The sequence below is a fragment of the Hyperolius riggenbachi genome, chromosome 1 (genome assembly GCF_040937935.1).
Source record: "Hyperolius riggenbachi isolate aHypRig1 chromosome 1, aHypRig1.pri, whole genome shotgun sequence".
In the NCBI taxonomy this organism is placed as follows: domain Eukaryota; kingdom Metazoa; phylum Chordata; class Amphibia; order Anura; family Hyperoliidae; genus Hyperolius; species Hyperolius riggenbachi.
Window position 1 is genome coordinate 22,183,569 of NC_090646.1, and position 21,363 is coordinate 22,204,931.

Consider the following 21,363-nt stretch of genomic DNA (forward strand, 5'->3'; position numbering starts at 1 on the left):
CAGAGACAGGAGAGCTGGGGGAATGACGTGGCAGGGGGGCCAGGAGGGGCGGGCGTGTGCGTGCGCGCATGTGCAGGGAGGGACGCAGAGACAGGAGAGCTGGGGGAATGACGCGGCAGGGGGGCCAGGAGGGGTGGGCGTGCGCGCATGTGCAGAGACACAGGAGAGCTGGGGGAATGACGCCGCAGGGGAGCCAGGAGGGGCGGGCGTGTGCGTGCGCATGTGCAGGGAGGTACTCAGAGACACAGGAGAGCTGGGGGAATGACGCGGCAGGGGGGCCAGGAGGGGCGGGCGTGTGCGTGCGCATGTGCAGGGAGGGACTCAGAGACACAGGAGAGCTGGGGGAATGATGCGGCAGGGGGGCCAGGACGGGCGGGCGTGTGCGTGCGCATGTGCAGGGAGGGACGCAGAGACACAGGAGAGCTGGGGGAATGACGCGGCGGGGGGGGCAGGAGGGGCGGGCATGTGCGTGTGCGCATGTGCAGGGAGGGACGAAGAGACACAGGAGAGCTGGAGGAATGACGCGGCATGGGGGCCAGGAGGGGCGGGCGTGTGTGTGCGCGCATGTGCAGGGAGAGACGCATAGACACAGGAGAGCTGGGGAATGACGTGGCAGGGGGGCCAGGAGGGGCGGGCGTGTGTGTGCGTGCGCGCATGTGCAGGGAGGGACGCATAGACACAGGAGAGCTGGGGGAATGACGCGGCAGGGGGGCCAGGAGGGGTGGGCGTGTGCATGCGCATGTGCAGGGAGGGACGCAGAGACACAGGAGAGCTGGGGGAATGACGTGGCAGGAGGGCCAGGAGGGGCGGGCGTGTGCGTGCGTGCGCATGTGCAGGGAGGGACGTAGAGACACAGGAGAGCTGGGGGAATGATGCCGCAGGGGGCCAGGAGGGGCGGGTGTGTACGTGCGCGCATGTGCAGGGAGGGATGCAGAGACACAGGAGAGCTGGGGGAATGACGCGGCAGGGGGGTCAGGAGGGGCGGGCGTGTGCATGCGCGCATGTGCAGGGAGAGACGCAGAGACACAGGAGAGCTCGGGAAATGACGCGGCAGAGGGGCCAGGAAGGGCGGGCGTGTGCATGCGCGCATGTGCAGGGAGGGACGCAGAGACACAGGAGAGCTGGGGGAATGACGTGGCAGGGGGGCCAGGAGGGGCGGGCGTGTGCTTGTGCAGGGAGGGACGCAGAGGCAGGAGAGCTGGGGGAATGACACGGTAGGGGGGCCAGGAGGGGCGGGCGTGTGCGTGCGCGCATGTGCAGGGAGGGACGCAGAGACAGGAGAGCTGGGGGAATGACGCGGCAGGGGGGCCAGGAGGGGCGGGCGTGCGCGCATGTGCAGAGACACAGGAGAGCTGGGGGAATGACGCGGTAGGGGGGCCAGGAGGGGCGGCCGTGTGCGTGCGCATGTGCAGGGAGGGACGCAGAGACACAGGAGAGCTGGTGGAATGACGCGGCAGGGGGGCCAGGAGGGGCGGGCGTGTGCGTGCGCATGTGCAGGGAGGGACTCAGAGACACAGGAGAACTGGGGGAATGATGCGGCAGGGGGGGCAGGACGGGCGGGCGTGTGCGTGCGCATGTGCAGGGAGGGACGCAGAGACACAGGAGAGATGGGGGAATGACGCGGCATGGGGGCCAGGAGGGGCGGGCGTGTGTGTGCGCGCATGTGCAGGGAGGGACGCATAGACACAGGAGAGCTGGGGGAATGACGCGGCAGGGGGGCCAGGAGGGGTGGGCGTGTGCATGCGCATGTGCAGGGAGGGACGCAGAGACACAGGAGAGCTGGGGGAATGACGCGGCAGGGGGGCCAGGAGGGGCGGGCGTGTACATGCGCATGTGTAGGGAGGGACGCAGAGACACAGGAGAGCTGGGGGAATGACATGGCAGGAGGGCCAGGAGGGGCGGTGCATGTGCAGGGAGAGACTCAGAGACACAGGAGAGCTACGGGAATGACGCGGCAGGGGGGCCAGGAGGGGCGGGCGTGTGCGTGTGCATGTGCAGGGAGGGATGCAGAGACACAGGAGAGCTGGTGGAATGACGCGGCAGGGGGGCCAGGAGGGGCGGGCGTGTGCATGTGCAGGGAGGGACTCAGAGACACAGGAGAGCTGGGGGAATGATGCGGCAGGGGGGCCAGGACGGGCAGGCGTGTGCATGCGCATGTGCAGGGAGGGACGCAGAGACACAGGAGAGCTGGGGGAATGACGCGGCATAGGGGCCAGGAGGGGCGGGCGTGTATGTATGCGTGCGAGCATGTGCAGGGAGGGACGCATAGACACAGGAGAGCTGGGGAATGACGTGGCAGGGGGGCCAGGAGGGGCGGGCGTGTGGGTGCGTGCGCGCATGTGCAGGGAGGGACGCATATACACAGGAGAGCTGGGGAATGACGTGGCAAGGGGGCCAGGAGGAGCGGGCGTGTGTGCGTGCGCTCATGTGCAGGGAGGGACGCATAGACACAGGAGAGCTGGGGGAATGACGCGGCAGGGGGGCCAGGAGGGGCAGGCGTGTGCGTGCGTGCACATGTGCAGGAAGGGACGTAGAGACACAGTAGAGCTGGGGGAATAACGCGGCAGGGGGGCCAGGAGGGGTGGGTGTGTGCGTGCGCATGTGCAGTAAGGGACTCAGAGACACAGGAGAGCTAGGGGAATGACGCGGCAGGGGGGCCAGGAGGGGCGGGCGTGTGCGTGCGCATGTGCAGGGAGGGACTCAGAGACACAGGAGAGCTGGGGGAATGACGTGGCAGGGGGGCCAGGAGGGGTGGGCGTGTGCGTGCGCGCATGTGCAGGGAGGGACGCAGAGACAGGAGAGCTGGGGGAATGATGTGGCAGGGGGGCCTGGAGGGGTGGGCGTGTGTGTGCGCGCATGTGCAGGGAGGGACGCAGAGAAAGGAGAGCTGGGGGAATGACGTGGCAGGAGGGCCTGGAGGGGCGGGCGTGTGTGTGCGCGCATGTGCAGGGAGGGACGCAGAGACACAGGAGAGCTGGGGATTACGTGGCAGGGGGGCCAGGAGGAGCGGGCGTGTGTGCGTGCGCGCATGTGCAGGGAGGGACGCATAGACACAGGAGAGCTGGGGGAATGATGCGGCAGGGGGGCCAGGAGGAGCGGGCGTGTATGCGCACGCACGTGAGCGCATGTCGGGCATGCGTCGAGTGCGCAGATGTTCAGTGATAGACCTAAGGTCACTAGTCTTAATATAAAATTGCTAAGCTTTGGCAGTGATGAAATGTCTTTTAGGTTACATACCGAAGGCTTTAATCTTTGTGAATTGCCAGTTACTGACATTTATTGAGGTACTAGATGATGGCCCGGCGTTGCCCGGGTATGCATTTGGCTAGTGTTGGCTCCACCCTCTTTTTCTAACCCTAACACACAATTACTCAATTACTCAATGTCCCCAGTATATGTAGCCACGTGTATAGATGTCCCCAGTATATGTAGACAGGCGTATAGGTAACCCCAGTATATGTAGCCAGGCGTATAGATGTCCCCAGTATATGTAGCCAGGCGTATAGCAGTCCCCAGTATATGTAGCCAGGCATATAGGTGTCCCCAGTATATGTAGCCAGGTGTATAGGTGTCCCCAGTATATGTAGCCAGGTGTATAGGTGTCCCCAGTATATGTAGCCAGGTGTATAGGTGTCCCCAGTATATGTAGCCAGGCGTATAGATGTCCCCAGTATATGTAGCCAGGCGTATAGGTGTCCCCAGTATATGTAGCCAGGCGTATAGCAGTCCCCAGTATATGTAGCCAGGCGTATAGGTGTCCCCAGTATATGTAGCCAGGCGTATAGGTGTCCCCAGTATATGCAGCCAGGTGTATAGGTGACCCCAGTATATGTAGACAGGTGTATAGGTGTCCCCAGTATATGTAGCCAGGCGTATAGCTGTCCCCAGTATATGTAGCCAGGCGTATAGGTGTCCCCAGTATATGTAGCCAGGCGTATAGATGTCCCCAGTATATGTAGCCAGGCGTATAGCAGTCCCCAGTATATGTAGCCAGGCGTATAGGTGTCCCCAGTATATGTAGCCAGGCGTATAGGTGTCCCCAGTATATGCAGCCAGGTGTATAGGTGTCCCCAGTATATGTAGCCAGGTGTATAGGTGTCCCCAGTATATGTAGCCAGGCGTATAGCTGTCCCCAGTATATGTAGCCAGGCGTACAGGTGTCCCCAGTATATGTAGCCAGGCGTATAGGTGTCCCCAGTATATGTAGCCAGGCGTATAGGTGTCCCCAGTATATGTAGCCAGGCGTATAGGTGTCCCCAGTATATGTAGCCAGGTGTATAGGTGTCCCCAGTATATGTAGCCAGGCGTATAGATGTCCCCAGTATATGTAGCCAGGCGTATAGGTGTCCCCAGTATATGTAGCCACGTGTATAGGTGTCCCCAGTATATGTAGCCAGGCGTATAGGTGTCCCCAGTATATGTAGCCAGGCGTATAGGTGTCCCCAGTATATGTAGCCAGGCGTATAGGTGTCCCCAGTATATGTAGCCAGGCGTATAGGTGCCCCCAGTATATGTAGCCAGGCGTATAGGTGCCCCCAGTATATGTAGCCAGGTGTATAGGTGTCCCCAGTATATGTAGCCAGGCGTATAGGTGTCCCCAGTATATGTAGCCAGGCGTATAGGTGTCCCCAGTATATGTAGCCAGGCGTATAGGTGTCCCCAGTATATGTAGCCAGGCGTATAGGTGTCCCCAGTATATGTAGCCAGGCGTATAGGTGTCCCCAGTATATGTAGCCAGGCGTATAGGTGTCCCCAGTATATGTAGCCAGGCGTATAGGTGTCCCCAGTATATGTAGCCAGGTGTATAGGTGTCCCCAGTATATGTAGCCAGGTGTATAGATGTCCCCAGTTTATGTAGCCAGGTGTATAGGTGCCCCCAGTATAGCCAGGTGTATATGTGCCCAGTATATGTAGCCAGGCGTATAGGTGTCCCCAGTATATGTAGCCAGGCGTATAGGTGTCCCCAGTATATGTAGCCAGGCGTATAGGTGTCCCCAGTATATGTAGCCAGGCGTATAGGTGTCCCCAGTATATGTAGCCAGGCGTATAGGTGTCCCCAGTATATGTAGCCAGGCGTATAGGTGTCCCCAGTATATGTAGCCAGGTGTATAGGTGTCCCCAGTATATGTAGCCAGGTGTATAGATGTCCCCAGTTTATGTAGCCAGGTGTATAGGTGCCCCCAGTATAGCCAGGTGTATATGTGCCCAGTATATGTAGCCAGGCGTATAGGTGTCCCCAGTATATGTAGCCAGGCGTATAGGTGTCCCCAGTATATGTAGCCAGGTGTATAGGTGTCCCCAGTATATGTAGCCAGGCGTATAGGTGTCCCCAGTATATGTAGCCAGGTGTATAGGTGTCCCCAGTATATGTAGCCAGGTGTATAGATGTCCCCAGTTTATGTAGCCAGGTGTATAGGTGCCCCCAGTATAGCCAGGTGTATATGTGCCCAGTATATGTAGCCAGGTGTATAGGTGTCCCCAGTATATGTAGCCAGGCGTATAGGTGTCCCCAGTATATGTAGCCAGGTGTATAGGTGTCCCCAGTATATGTAGCCAGGCGTATAGGTGTCCCCAGTATATGTAGCCAGGTGTATAGTGTCCCCAGTATATGTAGTCAGGTGTATAGATGTCCCCAGTATATGTAGCCAGGTGTATAGATGTCCCCAGTATATGTAGCCAGGTGTATAGGTGTCCCCAGTATATGTAGCCAGGTGTATAGGTGTCCCCAGTATATGTAGCCACGTGTATAGGTGTCCCCATTATATGTAGCCAGGCGTATAGGTGTCCCCAGTTTATGTAGCCAGGCGTATAGGTGTCCCCAGTATATGTAGCCAGGTGTATAGGTGTCCCCAGTATATGTAGCCAGGTGTATAGATGTCCCCAGTATATGTAGCCAGGTGTATAGGTGTCCCCAGTATATGTAGCCAGACGCAGGGCCGCCATCAGAAATTTTGGGGCCCCTCACAAATCATCAGTCCGGGCCCCCCCCCCCCCCCCCCCCCAACTGAGAAATGTGCGTAGCCATCACATGTTGGCAGAGCTAGTTGGAGGCTTGCTGTCCACAAATTAATCACGAATAACCACGGTGGATACTCGTGATTCAAGTTAGCTCTAATTGCCACAGCTGAGCGGCTAGATGCGGCGGGGTTAATTACCCAGAACGCCGCTCTCCACCCAGCGTTTCAACGAGGTGCAAGTGTCCGAATGGACGCGTTGCAAGCCTCGATATCGAGCACTTCCTCCTTCAAGCCGGAAGGAGGAAGTGCTCCATCATTTTTTTAGAACCTCCCAGTTTTATTTTCTGTTTAAAAAAGCTAAAAAAGTAGGTTTAATGCTATTGTCTCATATAGTAATGATTCAGCTTTTCCCATAGTCTCGCAGTTAGCAATCATGTGACCCCCAACAAGACAAATTCAGCAATCATGAGGCCCCCAACAAACCATGAGGCCCCCAACAAGACAAATTCAGCAATCATGAGGCCCCCAACAAGACAAATTAAGCAATCATGAGGCCCCAACAAATCATGAGGCCCCCAACAAGACAAATTCAGCAATCTTGAGGCTCCCAACAAATCATGAGGCCCCCAACAAGTAAAAATTCAATCATTAGGCCCCCAACAAGACAAATTCAGCAGTCATGAGGCACATAAATAGACAGCATTTCACATAAATAGGCAGAATGCCCCCTTATTATGGTAGACACCTCTCACCTGGATTCTGACAGGGACCCTCAGGTTAGGTAGTGAGTGACATGGAGCCCTTTTAGGTAGTGAGTGAGTGACAGGGAGCCCTTTTAGGTAGTGAGTGAGTGATAGGGAGCCCCTTTAGGGAGTGAGTGAGTGACAGGGAGCCCCTTTAGGGAGTGAGTGAGTGAGTGACAGGGAGCCCCTTTAGGCAGTGAGTGCCAGGGAGCCCCTTTAGCTAGTGAGTGAGTGCCAGGGAGCCCCTTTAGCTAGTGAGTGAGTGACAGGGAGCCCCTTTAGCTAGTGAGTGAGTGACAGGGAGGCCCTTTAGGGAGTGAGTGAGTGACAGGGAGCCCCTTTAGCTAGTGAGTGACAGGGAGGCCCTTTAGGGAGTGAGTGCCAGGGAGCCCCTTTAGGGAGTGAGTGAGTGACAGGGGGCCCCTTTAGGGAGTGAGTGACAGGGAGCCCCTTTAGCTAGTGAGTGAGTGACAGGGAGGCCCTTTAGCTAGTGAGTGAGTGACAGGGAGGCCCTTTAGCTAGTGAGTGAGTGACAGGGAGGCCCTTTAGCTAGTGAGTGAGTGACAGGAAGGCCCTTTAGCTAGTGAGTGAGTGACAGGGAGGCCCTTTAGCTAGTGAGTGAGTGACAGGGAGGCCCTTTAGCTAGTGAGTGAGTGACAGGGAGGCCCTTTAGGGAGTGAGTGAGTGAAAGGGAGGCCCTTTAGCTAGTGAGTGAGTGACAGGGAGCCCCTTTAGCTAGTGAGTGAGTGACAGGGAGGCCCTTTAGGGAGTGAGTGAGTGAGTGACAGGGAGCCCCTTTAGCTAGTGAGTGACAGGGAGGCCCTTTAGGGAGTGAGTGCCAGGGAGCCCCTTTAGGGAGTGAGTGAGTGACAGGGAGCCCCTTTAGGGAGTGAGTGACAGGGAGCCCCTTTAGCTAGTGAGTGAGTGACAGGGAGGCCCTTTAGCTAGTGAGTGAGTGATAGGGAGGCCCTTTAGCTAGTGAGTGAGTGACAGGGAGGCCCTTTAGCTAGTGAGTGAGTGACAGGGAGGCCCTTTAGCTAGTGAGTGAGTGACAGGGAGGCCCTTTAGCTAGTGAGTGAGTGACAGGGAGGCCCCCCCCCCCAGCCGCCGCCGCTGCTTCCCCTACCTTGCCAGGCTGCCAGCAGCGTCAGACCTCAAGATCAGCGGCGACCCGACCAGTAAGAGCGGGCGCTGGACGCACCCGCTCTATATGCGGAAGTGACGTCACTTCCGCATATCAGTGCGGGCGCTGGGTCCTAGCGCCCGCACTATTGTCGCCGCCTGATCGGGGTCTGATGGGCGGAAGAGGCGGCGGCTAGAGGGAGGGAGCAGCGGCCAGGGGAGGTTGAGCGGTGGCCGGGCGGCACCCGCCAGGGCCGCGGCGGGGATGGGGCCCCCCTGCACGCCCGGGGCCCGTGACGGGAGTCACGGATGTCCCCCCGATGGCGGGCCTGGCCAGACGTATAGGTGTCCCTAGTATATGCCAGGCAACTGGTATTGTTTAACTGGAAATACATTTGGCAGACTCCATATCCCTCACTTCAGGTGTCAATTGCCAAGTGAAATTCCTGTAAGCAGGGTTGTGGAGTCGGAGTCAGTGGTTTCATAAACTGAAGAGTTGGAGTCAGGTGATTTTTGTAACGATTTCAAGTTTGCCTGGAAGTGTAAACTTATTTGGCCAAATAAAATGGATTCTGATAGGTGTTGAGGAAAACTGCAGCACAGAGTGGGTAATAGAGAGCCCATCAGGGGCGTAGCAATAGGGGGTGCAGAGGTAGCGACCGCATCTGGGCCCTTGGGCCAGAGGGGCCCGGTGGGGCCCACTCTCAACCACAGTATTAGCTCTCTATTGGTCCTGTGCTGATAATAATCACTTCTATAGATACTTTGAATAGTAGTCATCATTAACAAGCTGTTCCCCATCCCCTTCTTGCTCATCTGACACTGTAGTTGTCCTTTATTGGTTTTGGAGAACCGTATCAATTGCTATGTATAGCATGCTTGGGAGGCCCCAATGCATAACTTGCACCAGGGCCCATAGCTCCTTAGCTACGCCACTGGAGCACATGGAAAACACTAAAATGGCCCTGAAGCCTTCCCGGTCAGAGCCCCTTTCCCCCCTAAAAGCAGCATCCTTTCTCGTGTACATTTGTTATGGTTGCCTGAGGTTTTTGGCTCTGGATATTGCTTAAGTTACTTTTTTGGAAATATCTCTCAGGCCCCATTCACACTTGACAACGCAAAGCGCCAGCGCTTGCAGGAGTGATTTTTCAGCTGAAAAATCACTGAAAACTGCGGTGATTTCTCCGCGATCGCGTTTAGCGCTTCTATAGCATTGAAACGTGATCACTGGAAAATGCCTGAAAATGGCGCAGGCGACACATTGGCGTTTTGTGCGATTTGCGGCGATTACCGTAAATCGCCCAAGTAAGAAAAGGCCCATAGGGTTTGTCACAGGAGCCCTAGTGGTCAGACCGCAAACTGCCTTCCAATCGGTTTCAGCACACAGACCATGCAAGCTTTGGTCGTGATCTTTGCGCAGAAACCGACAGAAATTTGGGCAGCAGCCCGACCAGAAGGGAGCCTGTGGGTTACGGAAATACAACTTTAAACACTAGTTCAGGGTATAGCTGCCACCACCGCGGTTACCATGGGACAGAGGAGCCCGCTGACTGACTAGTCCTGCGAATAAAACGGTTAAACACACTCTATGCTGTCTAGATATCAACAAGAATAGCGTCTCTTCAGAGATCTGAGTTCAGTTCCTGTGTATGCTGAATAATAGGGTAGCTAGAGCAACAACTGACAATAGCGTCGGTTTATTGAAAGCAATATAAATAATTAATATTCAGACAATTATTAAAATCAACAATTATTAAAACAGTAATAGCCAGTATGAAAAATAAAAGCAAGGGAGAAAAAATACTTAGTTTCATGGAAAATGTCCTTTTGTGGGAAAATCATCAAGTCCTTGATTTCAAGTTCCGCAGAGTTCTTTGTTTCAGCTAAGTTCAATCAAAATGGCCACCACTTGTTCCTCACGGTGGCCGTGTGTTCATGAAGGTGGAAAAATGGAGGACTGAGGGAAAAGCCCCTCGCATATGCTTTTGATGAAGCTGGTTTGGGGGTGTGGCAATGCCAGCCCCTCTGAATTACCAACCAATGGCAGTTAATTTCCTCTGAGAGATTTTAGGTTTTAAACTTACAAACGGCCATAACCCACAAATGATTCATACTTGTCAGAAAATACAGATTCATACTTGTCAGAAAATACAGATTAATATGACCTCAGACATGGCTAGTGCAACGGACCCAGTTCTTGAGAAGGGTCATACCTCAATAACCGGACGTACTATCACAATGAATTTCATATCAGCACGATGACCAGATTTTACCGAATAAGACTATATGAATTTCATAGCTGTGCGATATACGGTTTTCGTATACCGACAGGAAATCATACATCACATAACTTCAGGTCTGCTCTGGTCGGTGCCGGAGAGTCTGGCTTCCTCAGGCCCCCCCTGGGGAGCCAGTTTCCTGGTTCTTTTCATAAAGACATCTGGCTGTAGGGGGACTGAGCTGGTCCCTGCAGGGAATGTGGCCTCGTGCGACATTCCTGAGGGGTGAGGAGAATGCTTTGCTCACAGGGGAACAGATCTCTGGAATAAAAAAACACAAAAGTGTCGTTCTCTGATCGCTTGCACGACTGCACAGATCCGACAGGGAGCGATCAGGCAATCGACTGGGAATTTTCTAGATTCACCTGCGTTTCTCACGGCTGTTCCGTGACAGGGTTTTATTATACTAACACTTTGAAAAGCGCTAGCGTTTGAGCATTTTGCCAAAATCGCCGGCAAAACGCTCAAGTGTGAATGGGGCCTCATTCCCTCTCTGTATTCTTTTCTAACACTAAGCCAAGTTCACCCTATATAAATACATACATAAATTAACCTGATAACTGATTTTGCATGGGGGGAGCGCGTTTGGGGGGTCAGGCAGCCAGATCCCTGGCAGGGCTAGCTAGGCATGGTGTCCCTGTTTTAGCCAGATGTCCCCCCTGTAGCCAGCAGCCTTTACTCACTTCCCAGGCTCCAGCAATGAGCAGCTGTGGGCCCCTCTGTTCTGGCCGGCATCCCCGCAAGTACTGCCGCTAAGTTCCAGGTCGCCGCTTGATGACGTCATCAAGCTGCGGCGTCAGGAAGATGAGTGGATACTCTCCCCCCCCCCCCCCCTCTACAGCAGAAGCTCTAATAGTGATCACTAAGATTCGCGATCGTAGCGATCACGTGATCATCGCGATGGCTCCTGACCAGTGAGGAGAGATCATTGAGGAGAGATGTCAGCTGTCAGGGCTCGTTTCCACTATCGCGAATCTGCATGCGTCCAACGCATGCAGATTCGCACATGTAATGCAAGTGGATGGGCCTGTTTCCACTGTAGCGTTGTTGAGGTGCGTTTTTTTCAGCGGTAAAAAAACGCTCAAAAGAGCCAACGAATTCGCCTGCGAGTGGAATGCATGCGAATCGCCGCTAATGTATTTAATAGGAAATTCGCATGCGGCTATGGTATGCGAATTTTCATGCGAATTCGCATGCGAATTCGCATAGGCACCAATGTAATTCAAACAGGCAGTGACATGGTTAATTTCGCATATACCCTCACCTATGCGAATTCGCATGCGAATTCGCGGCAAAAACCGCGCAAAAATTCGCATCCGCATGCTAATTCATGGAATTTCAACAGCGGTGGAATCCAGGCGATTCTGCACCGCAATAGTGGAAACGAGCCCTCATATGAGCTCAATAGAATAGACTGTGTAGAGTATGGCTCTCATACTACATGAAAGGGGGTAAAATTGGTCTGTGATCTTTCATTTTCCAAAGACTATGGTCTGATGTGTGTACGCACCTTTAGACAGCCACAAAGTGCGGCGTAGGATTTACCTACTCTGGTCTCCAAAAGGTTAAGTAGCCATGTTCCCCAGATAACAGAAATTGATATGATCTGAGGTGTAAGTGATGGGGAGGCATTGGGGCAGGCATGGCAGTACAGCACTTGGGGGGCAGCACAGGGGCAGGCATGGCAGTACAGCACTTGGGGCAGCACAGGGGCAGGCATGGCAGTACAGCACTTGGGGCAGCACAGGGGCAGGCATGGCAGTACAGCACTTGGGGCAGCACAGGGGCAGGCATGGCAGTACAGCACTTGGGGCAGCACAGGGGCAGGCATGGCTGTACAGCACTTGGGGCAGCACAGGGGCAGGCATGGCAGTACAGCACTTGGGGGGCAGCACAGGGGCAGGCATGGCAGTACAGCACTTGGGTGGCAGCACAGGGGCAGGCATGGCAGTACAGCACTTGGGGGGCAGCACAGGGGCAGGCATGGCAGTACAGCACTTGGGGCAGCACAGGGGCAGGCATGGCAGTACAGCACTTGGGGGGCAGCACAGGGGCAGGCATGGCAGTACAGCACTTGGGGGGCAGCACAGGGGCAGGCATGGCAGTACAGCACTTGGGGCAGCACAGGGGCAGGCATGGCAGTACAGCACTTGGGGGGCAGCACAGGGGCAGGCATGGCAGTACAGCACTTGGGGCAGCACAGGGGCAGGCATGGCAGTACAGCACTTGGGGGGCAGCACAGGGGCAGGCATGGCAGTACAGCACTTGGGGGGCAGCACAGGGGCAGGCATGGCAGTACAGCACTTGGGGCAGCACAGGGGCAGGCATGGCAGTACAGCACTTGGGGGGCAGCACAGGGGCAGGCATGGCAGTACAGCACTTGGGGCAGCACAGGGGCAGGCATGGCAGTACAGCACTTGGGGGGCAGCACAGGGGCAGGCATGGCAGTACAGCACTTGGGGGGCAGCACAGGGGCAGGCATGGCAGTACAGCACTTGGGGGGCAGCACAGGGGCAGGTATGGCATCTGTGGTGCCCATGGCATAAGCCATGCTTGCAGTGTACCCCTCTAGATACACCTCTGCTGCAGCATGCACTATTATTTATTTTTTTAGCAAAAAAAAAAATCAGATATGAAGATTTGCATTTAAACACAGAACAAGTGCGATGCCATTGAATTGCATTAGATGTGTGATTAATGCGTATTTGGAAAAACACAAGTCACACACAGATCCTGTCGTGTGAAGGGGGCCTCACATTAGTGATTGTCAAGTAGATGCAAATAACAGTTGATGCAAATTTTTATGCAAAATTATGCAGCGCGAAAATGAACCAATCAAATCCTGCTGAGGTAAAATTCGGTTGGTTCATTTTCAAGCTGCATAAATTTGTATTAAAATTTGCATACATTTGCACCAACTCGAAGTTATTTGCATCTACTTGACCATCGCTACCTCACATGACGTTTGCAAAAAGGCCGGGTTAACAGAGAGGAAAGCAGCTTCCTCAGCACAGCCATCTGCGGCCGCTGACTTGTGTAAAATGCTCTTCTGTGCTGCTCAATATCCTGTTTCCTGAAACGCTGATAATACGACTCCAGTTTTCTGGCCTGCCTGTAGCTGCTGGAGGAGCCAGCCTGGCCTGATCATGTCTAGTAAGTGCACCTCTGTTTATAGCGGTTCTCGCCCTCTAGCCCAAGGGCCCTGATGTGGTTGCTATATCTGCACTCCCTATTGCTACACCACTGCCCAGTGGCGTTAATTACTATTTCCCCTCCAGACCGCCATGGACTCGGGGGTGGTAAGTCGCAATTCTGCGCTGAATTACACTGTTAATTTGGGCACCGGTTTTTGGCGCTACACAAATTACCATCTGAGCACCGCTACAGGCATTATTCACAGTAATGTGCTCTATTCATAAAACATGTGCGGAAAAAACATTTTTGGAGGGAAAACACGGCATCGGTATTTTAGACTTTTGTGTGCTAATTCATAAAGTTTACACTTGCAATAATAGGTTTGGGAATTCCTGCACTAAACTGGCGATGCTGCTGAGTTGTTAAATTTGCTGGCTGAGTTGTTACATTCAGAGCAGTGCTTTTCAGCGCTGCTAGATTTGGGCGCAGCCGGCGCCTCCATAGACTATAGTAGGAATCACTCCTATTGAAGCGCTCAGTGAGTAACGTCAGAGCCGTCAGAAGACGGAGCTGAGGTTGCTTAAAAAACATAATAATTCGGCCTCCAGCAATCGCTGGAAGCCGAACTATTTCATTCCCCACTATCCATGGCGGCCTGGAGGGGGAATAGTAATTAAAATCGGCCTGGACTTGTGCAGCGGCAGGATCAGCCATATACCGGCCGTATCCTGCGCCCAAGTCTACTGGCGCCGATTTCAAATGTACTGGTTACATTTGCTTGCTGAGTTGATACATGTTCTCTGTGCAGAGACAGTCAGTATAGAGGAGGCAGCTCCAGCATCCCTTTACATGTGCTTTTTTTTTTTTTTTTTTTTTTTTTTTTTTAAACTGCCTCTCCTTGCCCTGAATCTGTCTATTTTTAGTCTTTCTAAACAATCTAATTGCCACAGCTTAGAAGAACTTCAAGAAATGTTACACATGCAGGCTTTCTGATGTGAAATTTATCTGAAAACAGGTACCCAAGGGGTTAAAAAACACAGCCTTGGTATTCCGGGATGCCTTTTTTGTTCTTTTCTCACTGCAGCTGCCTGGGAGGTCTGTCTCCATTAGCTTGCCTGTTATCCGCATGCTTATCTCCTTTTATAAACACCCGGTATTCTGTTCCCATTCCGCCTGCTCTTTATGAACTGACATGTAGTGACTGGTTGTGATAATCACCACACAAGGCAGTAATTTCCCGCACTGCTCAGGAATGTCAGATTTTCATGCGGAAACAGCTTTTATGAATGGACACTTTGCTAAATGGTCACTACAGTCAGCTGTTTTGAGCATTACCGCATGCGGGAATGCTTTATGAATAGAGGCCAAAGTCGGTAATATGTATGGAAATAAAGCTTTGTTTGACCACTGTAGGGCAGCCCATATGCTTGCCACCAATTACACAGAGACAACCCAGGAAAGCCTGTCACATTTAAAGTGGACCTAAACTCTTGCGCAGGACAGAAGGAAAACCTATAGAAATGCACCCTGTATGTATATCATTTAGCCTGTCTAATTCCTCCTCATCTGTGAATAATCACAACTGTAATTCAAGCTCTCAGCTGTGCCAGCTGGCTGCCTAAGCAGAGCAGCTAATTTTTAAACACAGGATGTTAACCCTATATCTGCTTCCATGAAAGCAGGAAGTACACACATTGAAGATTTTTCGCAGGATTTGTATCAGCTGTAACAAATGTTTTGCTTTTAAAGGTTATTATGCTGTTGCTTATCTTTTAGAGCAGAGATGAATTTCCTCCTTGGCATCTAAAATTATCTAAAAGACTGTAGGACGTCTGAAAGTGCGCCTTGAGATTAGACAGACTCTTCTTCTTTGCCTCCTTCTGTGTAAAATTGACATAAACTCGAGCAAACAAAGCTCAAAAGGCTCCATCCTGAAGGCCAACAGCAGAGAAGTGAAAATTATCACCTACCATTTGTAAGTGAATAAAAAAAATCTTTAACACCAACTATTCAATTAATAATCCCAAATTGGAGATAAATGTTGAGGTAATGACCTTACTTTTACTGCAAGAGTTAATTTAGGGAGAAAAAAAATTGAATTTCAAAATGGAGATATTTTTGTTGGTATTTTTCACTACCTAAATCACTGCTGAATATATGCAAATTAACCATTGTACCCTTAGCAGCTAAACACACCTCCAGAACCGCTGGAATGCAATGATGTGTCAGCTTGTTAATTTGGACCATTGTAGCCCCTCAAACACTCCAATGAGTTCTGGGTCACCATGATCTTGCTGGTTAGTCTGTACCGCACTGCAGAAGATGTCAGTGCTATATAAATACAGAGGGCGGCATTGCAGGAAGTGACGGCGAGCGGTGTGGGCGGAAGTGCCCGGCTCGCCGAACTTCCTTAGGTACAATTTTTTTACATTATGGGCGAGCTGGAGGGGGAGCGGGGACGGGGGGCACCCAGGTGAGCAAGGGGGGAGTGACCTCCCCTGGCCGCCGCTTTGCCCGCAGCCTCCCATTGTGGCTACTACCCCCTCTAGCAAAAAAAAATAAATTAAAAAAACCGCAAACGGATCCAGAATGTATGCTGCAAGAAAGGCAGCATGGATCCGTTTGCGTTCCTGTTTTTGAAAATCGGAGCACGGACCGCGGGTGCGTCCCGCACCCGGAGCTAGTGTGGCCCTAGCCTAAGGGTAGAATGGTTAATTTGCATATATTCAGCAGTGATGCACTGGGAGACATCTCAAGCTCACTCCAACCTGAATTATCACAAATTCTTTCTGTTTTTAAGAAAGCAAACTTTTGTTTTTCTTAACATCTTAGTAAGGGGGCTTTTAGGACCATTGTAGTCCCTTACACACTCCAGTGAGTTCTGGGTCACCATGAGCTTGCTGGTTAGTCTGTACCTAAATTACCTTATGCGTAGAGTTGAGCTGAAATTTTCGTAATTTCGCATTACTATAATTACGCATGCGAAATTTGCGATTACAATGCGAAATTAGCGTAGCGAAATTGCCATTAAAATCGTAATTGAAAATACCGTAAGCGTAATTTTCAATGCGAAATTTCGCGTTTCGTTCATGCCGTAATTTCGCATTAAACGCTACCGTAATTTCGCGTTAAACCGTAACGCTCCGTATAATATAAAAAAGCCGCCGACTTTAAGGGTTAATAGCAAAGCCCCCTTAAATGCTAAGAGCCTCAAATTTGGAGAATATATTAAGGAGATCAGGAGGAATAAGAGGAAAATTTTTTTTTTTCAAAAAGACCTTATAGTTTTTGAGAAAATCGATGTTAAAGTTTCAAAGTAAAAATGTATACATTTAAAAACCCGCCGACTTTAACGGTTAATAGCAAAGCCTGCTTAAAGTTTAGGAACACCAAATTCCTAGGGTATATTAAGGGGATCAGTGGGAATGAGAGAAAATTTTTTTTCAAAAAGACCTTATAGTTTTTGAGAAAATCGATTTTTAAGTTTCAAGGGCAAAAATGTCTTTTAAATGCGGAAAATGTCAGTTTTTTTTGCACAGGTAACAATAGTGTATTATTTTCATAGATTCCCCCAAGTGGGAAGAGTTTTACTTACTTCGTTCTGAGTGTGGGAAATATAAAAAAAAAACGACGTGGGGTCCCCCCTCCCAGACCTCTTTAACCCCTTGTCCCCCATGCAGGCTGGGATAGCCAGAATGCGGAGCATCGGCCGCGTGGGGCTCCGCACCCTGACTATACCAGCCCGCATGGTCCATGGATTGGGGGGTCTCGGAAGGGGAGGGGCAGCCAAGCTTTCCCCTCCCCCTCCGAGCCCTTGTCCAATCCAAGGACAAGGGGCTCTTTTCCACCTCCGATGGGCGGTGGAGGTGGAGGCCGCGATTTCCTGGGTGGGGGGTTCATTGTGGAATCTGGGAGCCCCCTTTAAAAAGGGGTCCCCCAGATGCCCACCCCCCTCCCAGGAGAAATGAGTATAGAGGTACTTGTAGTACCCCTTACCCATTTCCTTTAAGAGTTAAAAGTAAATAAACACACAAACACATAGAAAAAGTATTTTAATTGAACAAAAAACATAACCACGAAAAAAGTCCTTTAATATTCTTAATTAACCATTAATACTTACCTGTCCCTTTAAATAAATGATCCCACGCAATATCCTCGGAAATGTTCTATCAGTTACAATGTAACAAAGTTATTACAATATAACAACTTTGTTACATTGTAACTACGCCGCACCCGACGTCACTCGCCGCCGCCGCGTCTGCGCTGCAGGACCCGACAGAGCTCTGAGCTATAGCTCAGAGCTCTCGAAAGCATCTTTGTGTTTGGGCTCCAAGGAGCCCCATTGGTCCTTAGCAGACCAATGGGGTTCCTTCTGATTTGAAGGAACCCCATTGGTCTGCTAAGGACCAATGGGGCTCCTTGGAGCCCAAATACAAAGATGCTTCTCAGAGCTCTGTCGGGTCCGTGCAGGACGCTAAGTCCCCGCCGGCTCCGCTGCCCTCCCCGCCTCTCCCACATGTCACCCACATGTCACCCACATGTGGGTGACATGTGGGTGACAGATGTGGGCGGGGTGGACAGCGGGAGCTGCAGGGACTTAGCGTCCTGCACGGACGCGTATGCGGCGGCTGAGCGGCGAGTGGCGTCGGGTGCGGCGTAGTTACAATGTAACAAAGTTGTTACATAATAACTTTGTTACATTGTAACTGATAGAACATTTCCGAGGATATTGCGTGGGATCATTTATTTAAAGGGACAGGTAAGTATTAATGGTTAATTAAGAATATTAAAGGGCTTTTTTCGTGGTTATGTTTTTTGTTCAATTAAAATACTTTTTCTATGTGTTTGTGTTTATTTACTTTTAACTCTTAAAGGAAATGGGTAAGGGGTACTACAAGTACCTCTATACTCATTTCTCCTGGGAGGGGGGTGGGCATCTGGGGGACCCCTTTTTAAAGGGGACTCCCAGATTCCACCATGAACCCCCCACCCAGGAAATCGCGGCCTCCACCTCCACCGCCCATCGGAGGTGGAGAAGAGCCCCTTGTCCTTGGATTGGACAAGGGCTCGGAGGGGGAGGGGAAAGCTTGGCTGCCCCTCCCCTTCCGAGACCCCCCAATCCATGGACCATGCGGGCTGGTATAGTCAGGGTGCGGAGCCCCACGCGGCCGGTGCTCCGCATTCTGGCTATCCCAGCCTGCATGGGGGACAAGGGGTTAAAGAGGTCTGGGAGGGGGGACCCCACGTCGTTTTTTTTTTTTTTATATTTCCCACACTCAGAACGAAGTAAGTAAAACTCTTCCCACTTGGGGGAATCTATGAAAATAATACACTATTGTTACCTGTGCAAAAAAAACTGACATTTTCCGCATTTAAAAGACATTTTCGCCCTTGAAACTTAAAAATCGATTTTCTCAAAAACTATAAGGTCTTTTTGAAAAAAAAAATTTTCCTCTTATTCCCACTGATCCCCTTAATATACCCTGGGAATTTGGTGTTCCTAAACTTTAAGCAGGCTTTGCTATTAACCGTTAAAGTCGGCGGGTTTTTAAATGTATACATTTTTCCTTTGAAACTTTAACATCGATTTTCTCAAAAACTATAAGGTCTTTTTGAAAAAAAAAAATTTCCTCTTATTCCTCCTGATCTCCTTAATATATTCTCCAAATTTGAGGCTCTTAGCATTTAAGGGGGCTTTGCTATTAACCCTTAAAGTCGGCGGCTTTTTTATATTATACGGAGCGTTATGGTTTAACGCGAAATTACGGTAGCGTTTAATGCGAAATTACGGCATGATACGACTGTAATGCGAAAATTACGCGAAAATTACGCTTACGCGAAATTTCGCGAAATCCTTCTTCATTACGATTATGTACTTACGGCCATAATCGTAATTACACTAATTACGCGAAATTTCGCAAAATCGTAATTAGGTCATTACGCTCATCTCTACTTATGCGGTAACTCATTGTTAATAGAGCCCAATTAATTTTAAATAATGCAACTCAGATGCAGTCGCAGTGAAAATTTTCAATTCACTTTATTGTCATTGTGTAACACAACGAAATTACTTTTCATGACAACCCCACGGTGCATATAGGGAACATAGTGATAGTAACAAGGAAGAGAAGAAATTATACAAGTATGCCAGGTATTACAGATGTTTAAACAATTTGTACACAGTGTTAATAATTTCAGAGAGGATTCAGAGTTCATAAAGTTTATGGCGGATGGGAAAAAGCTGTTTTTCAGTCTGTTTGTGTGTGTGTGCGGATTGATCTAAAACGTTTACCTGATGGAAGGAGCTCAAACAAGGCATTTCCAGGGTGACTGTTGTCCTTGATAATGTTTTTGGCCCTTCTCACGCTGCGAGTATTATACAAAAGTTCCAGTGATGGTAGTTCAGTGCCAATAATGGCTTCTGCTGTTTTAACAACTCGCTGCAGGGCTTCTCTAGTGGCCTTTGTGCAGCTGTTGCACCAGGCCGTCATGCAATTGGTCAGAACCAGGGCTCATGAGGCGGGGTGAAACATTTGCCTCAGGCGGCAAACTTCTAGGGGCGGCACCCGCCCGGGGGAGGCTGACTGCCGAGCCGGAGGGGTAGCGGGCAGGTCGGGGGTATTGGGCCTAGCGGTGGGGAGCGGGGTCGGACCCCCCCCCCCCCCCCCTCCCTCGCCTGGATCCCCCGATCTGCGCTCCTCTCCAGCCTGTAATTAGGAAGCCGCTGCCAGATCGTAAGAGGCACGGGCGGGGAGGACTCACCTTTTCCGCATTCCAGCGAGCGCTCCACTGACGTCACTTCCTGCATCGCCGCTAACTGTATTGTAAGTGGACGGCGATGCAGGAAGTGACGTCAGTGGAGCGCACGATGGAACGCGGATAAGGTGAGTCCTCCCCGCCCGTGCCTCTTACGATCTGGCAGCAGCTTCCTAATTACAGGCTGGAGGGGAGTGCAGGGGGGGGGGGGGTCCGACCCCCCCCCCCCCCCCCCCCCTCCCCACCGCTAGGCCCAATACCCCCGACCTGCCAGCTACCCCTCCGGCTCGGCGGCCGGGGGTGGGGGGCGGCGGCGGTGTCAGCAGCTCTCTCCTAAATTTGCCTCAGGCGGCAAAAAGTCTAGGGCCGGCCCTGGTCAGAACACTTTCTATAGTGCATCTGTAGAAATTAACCAGCAGCTTCTGTGAGAGGTTACTGCTCCTTAGTTTCCTCAGAAAGTAGAGGCATTGTTGTGCTTTGCCAGTTAGAGCTAAAGCATTGTCAGCCCAGGACAGGTTCCTCGATGGTGATGCCCAAAAATTTGAAGCTGGCAGATGTTAGCTTGGGGATCCAAGGTTCCACATGCCCCTTGGGCCAAACTAGAATTTTAACAATTTCTACCCTGGCACCCTAGTTCGGCTCTATAAAATACAAACTGTAATGTACCTTCTGGCACTAAAATATTTGGATCCATCTGAAAATGGTGCCTGTGAATAATGGCGCACAGTGTTGCCGCTTATCGTTATTTAACGTTAACGCCTTATTGTTATTTAGCGTTAACACACAGAACCCTCTCTGTACCTATCCCTAACCCTAAGACCCCCCCCCCCCTGGTGTTGCCTAACCCTAAGACCCCCCCCCCTGGTGTTGCCTAACCCTAAGACCCCCCCCCCTGGTGGTGCCTAACCCTAAGACCCCCCCCCCTGGTGGTGCCTAACCCTAAGACCCCCCCCCCTGGTGGTGCCTAACCCTAAGACACCCCCAGTGGTGCCTAACCCTAACCTTGACAGTGTTACATCAAATCCATTCACCGTTTTGCAGTTAAATAACGTCTGCAGTTTGGCTTATGTAGGGCGCTATTGATAACGTTACTGTAGGCAATAACGTCTTCTGTTTGGCAAATGAACGGCACTATTGATAAATAACGTTAGTGTGTGCCGTTCTTCCCTATGCGCAATTATTATGCAGTACTAACGATAAATAGCGATAAGCGTATCTTTTTAATGCGGCTCCATTTTTATGCATAGGCGCTGTGCGCCATTATTCACTGATCCAAAAATATTTACCTCAATTACTATTAATTTAAAACTCTGGAACCATTTACACAGATCAATAACTCTATTTCCTAAAGATACAAGTCTTCAACCGCTG

The 21,363-nt window shown here is 51.4% G+C and overlaps 1 protein-coding gene across 1 annotated transcript in view; it reads left to right on the forward strand.

Annotated features, from left to right (window-relative positions):
- LOC137520863 (tachylectin-2-like) overlaps nucleotides 1–15,063 on the forward strand; it is a 77,738-nt gene extending 62,675 nt beyond the window's left edge. Inside the window, exon 5 of the mRNA XM_068239779.1 lies at nucleotides 15,013–15,063. Coding sequence (XP_068095880.1) covers nucleotides 15,013–15,063 — 51 coding nt within the window. The remainder of the gene's footprint in view (nucleotides 1–15,012) is intronic.
- The last annotated feature ends 6,300 nt before the right edge of the window (nucleotides 15,064–21,363 follow it).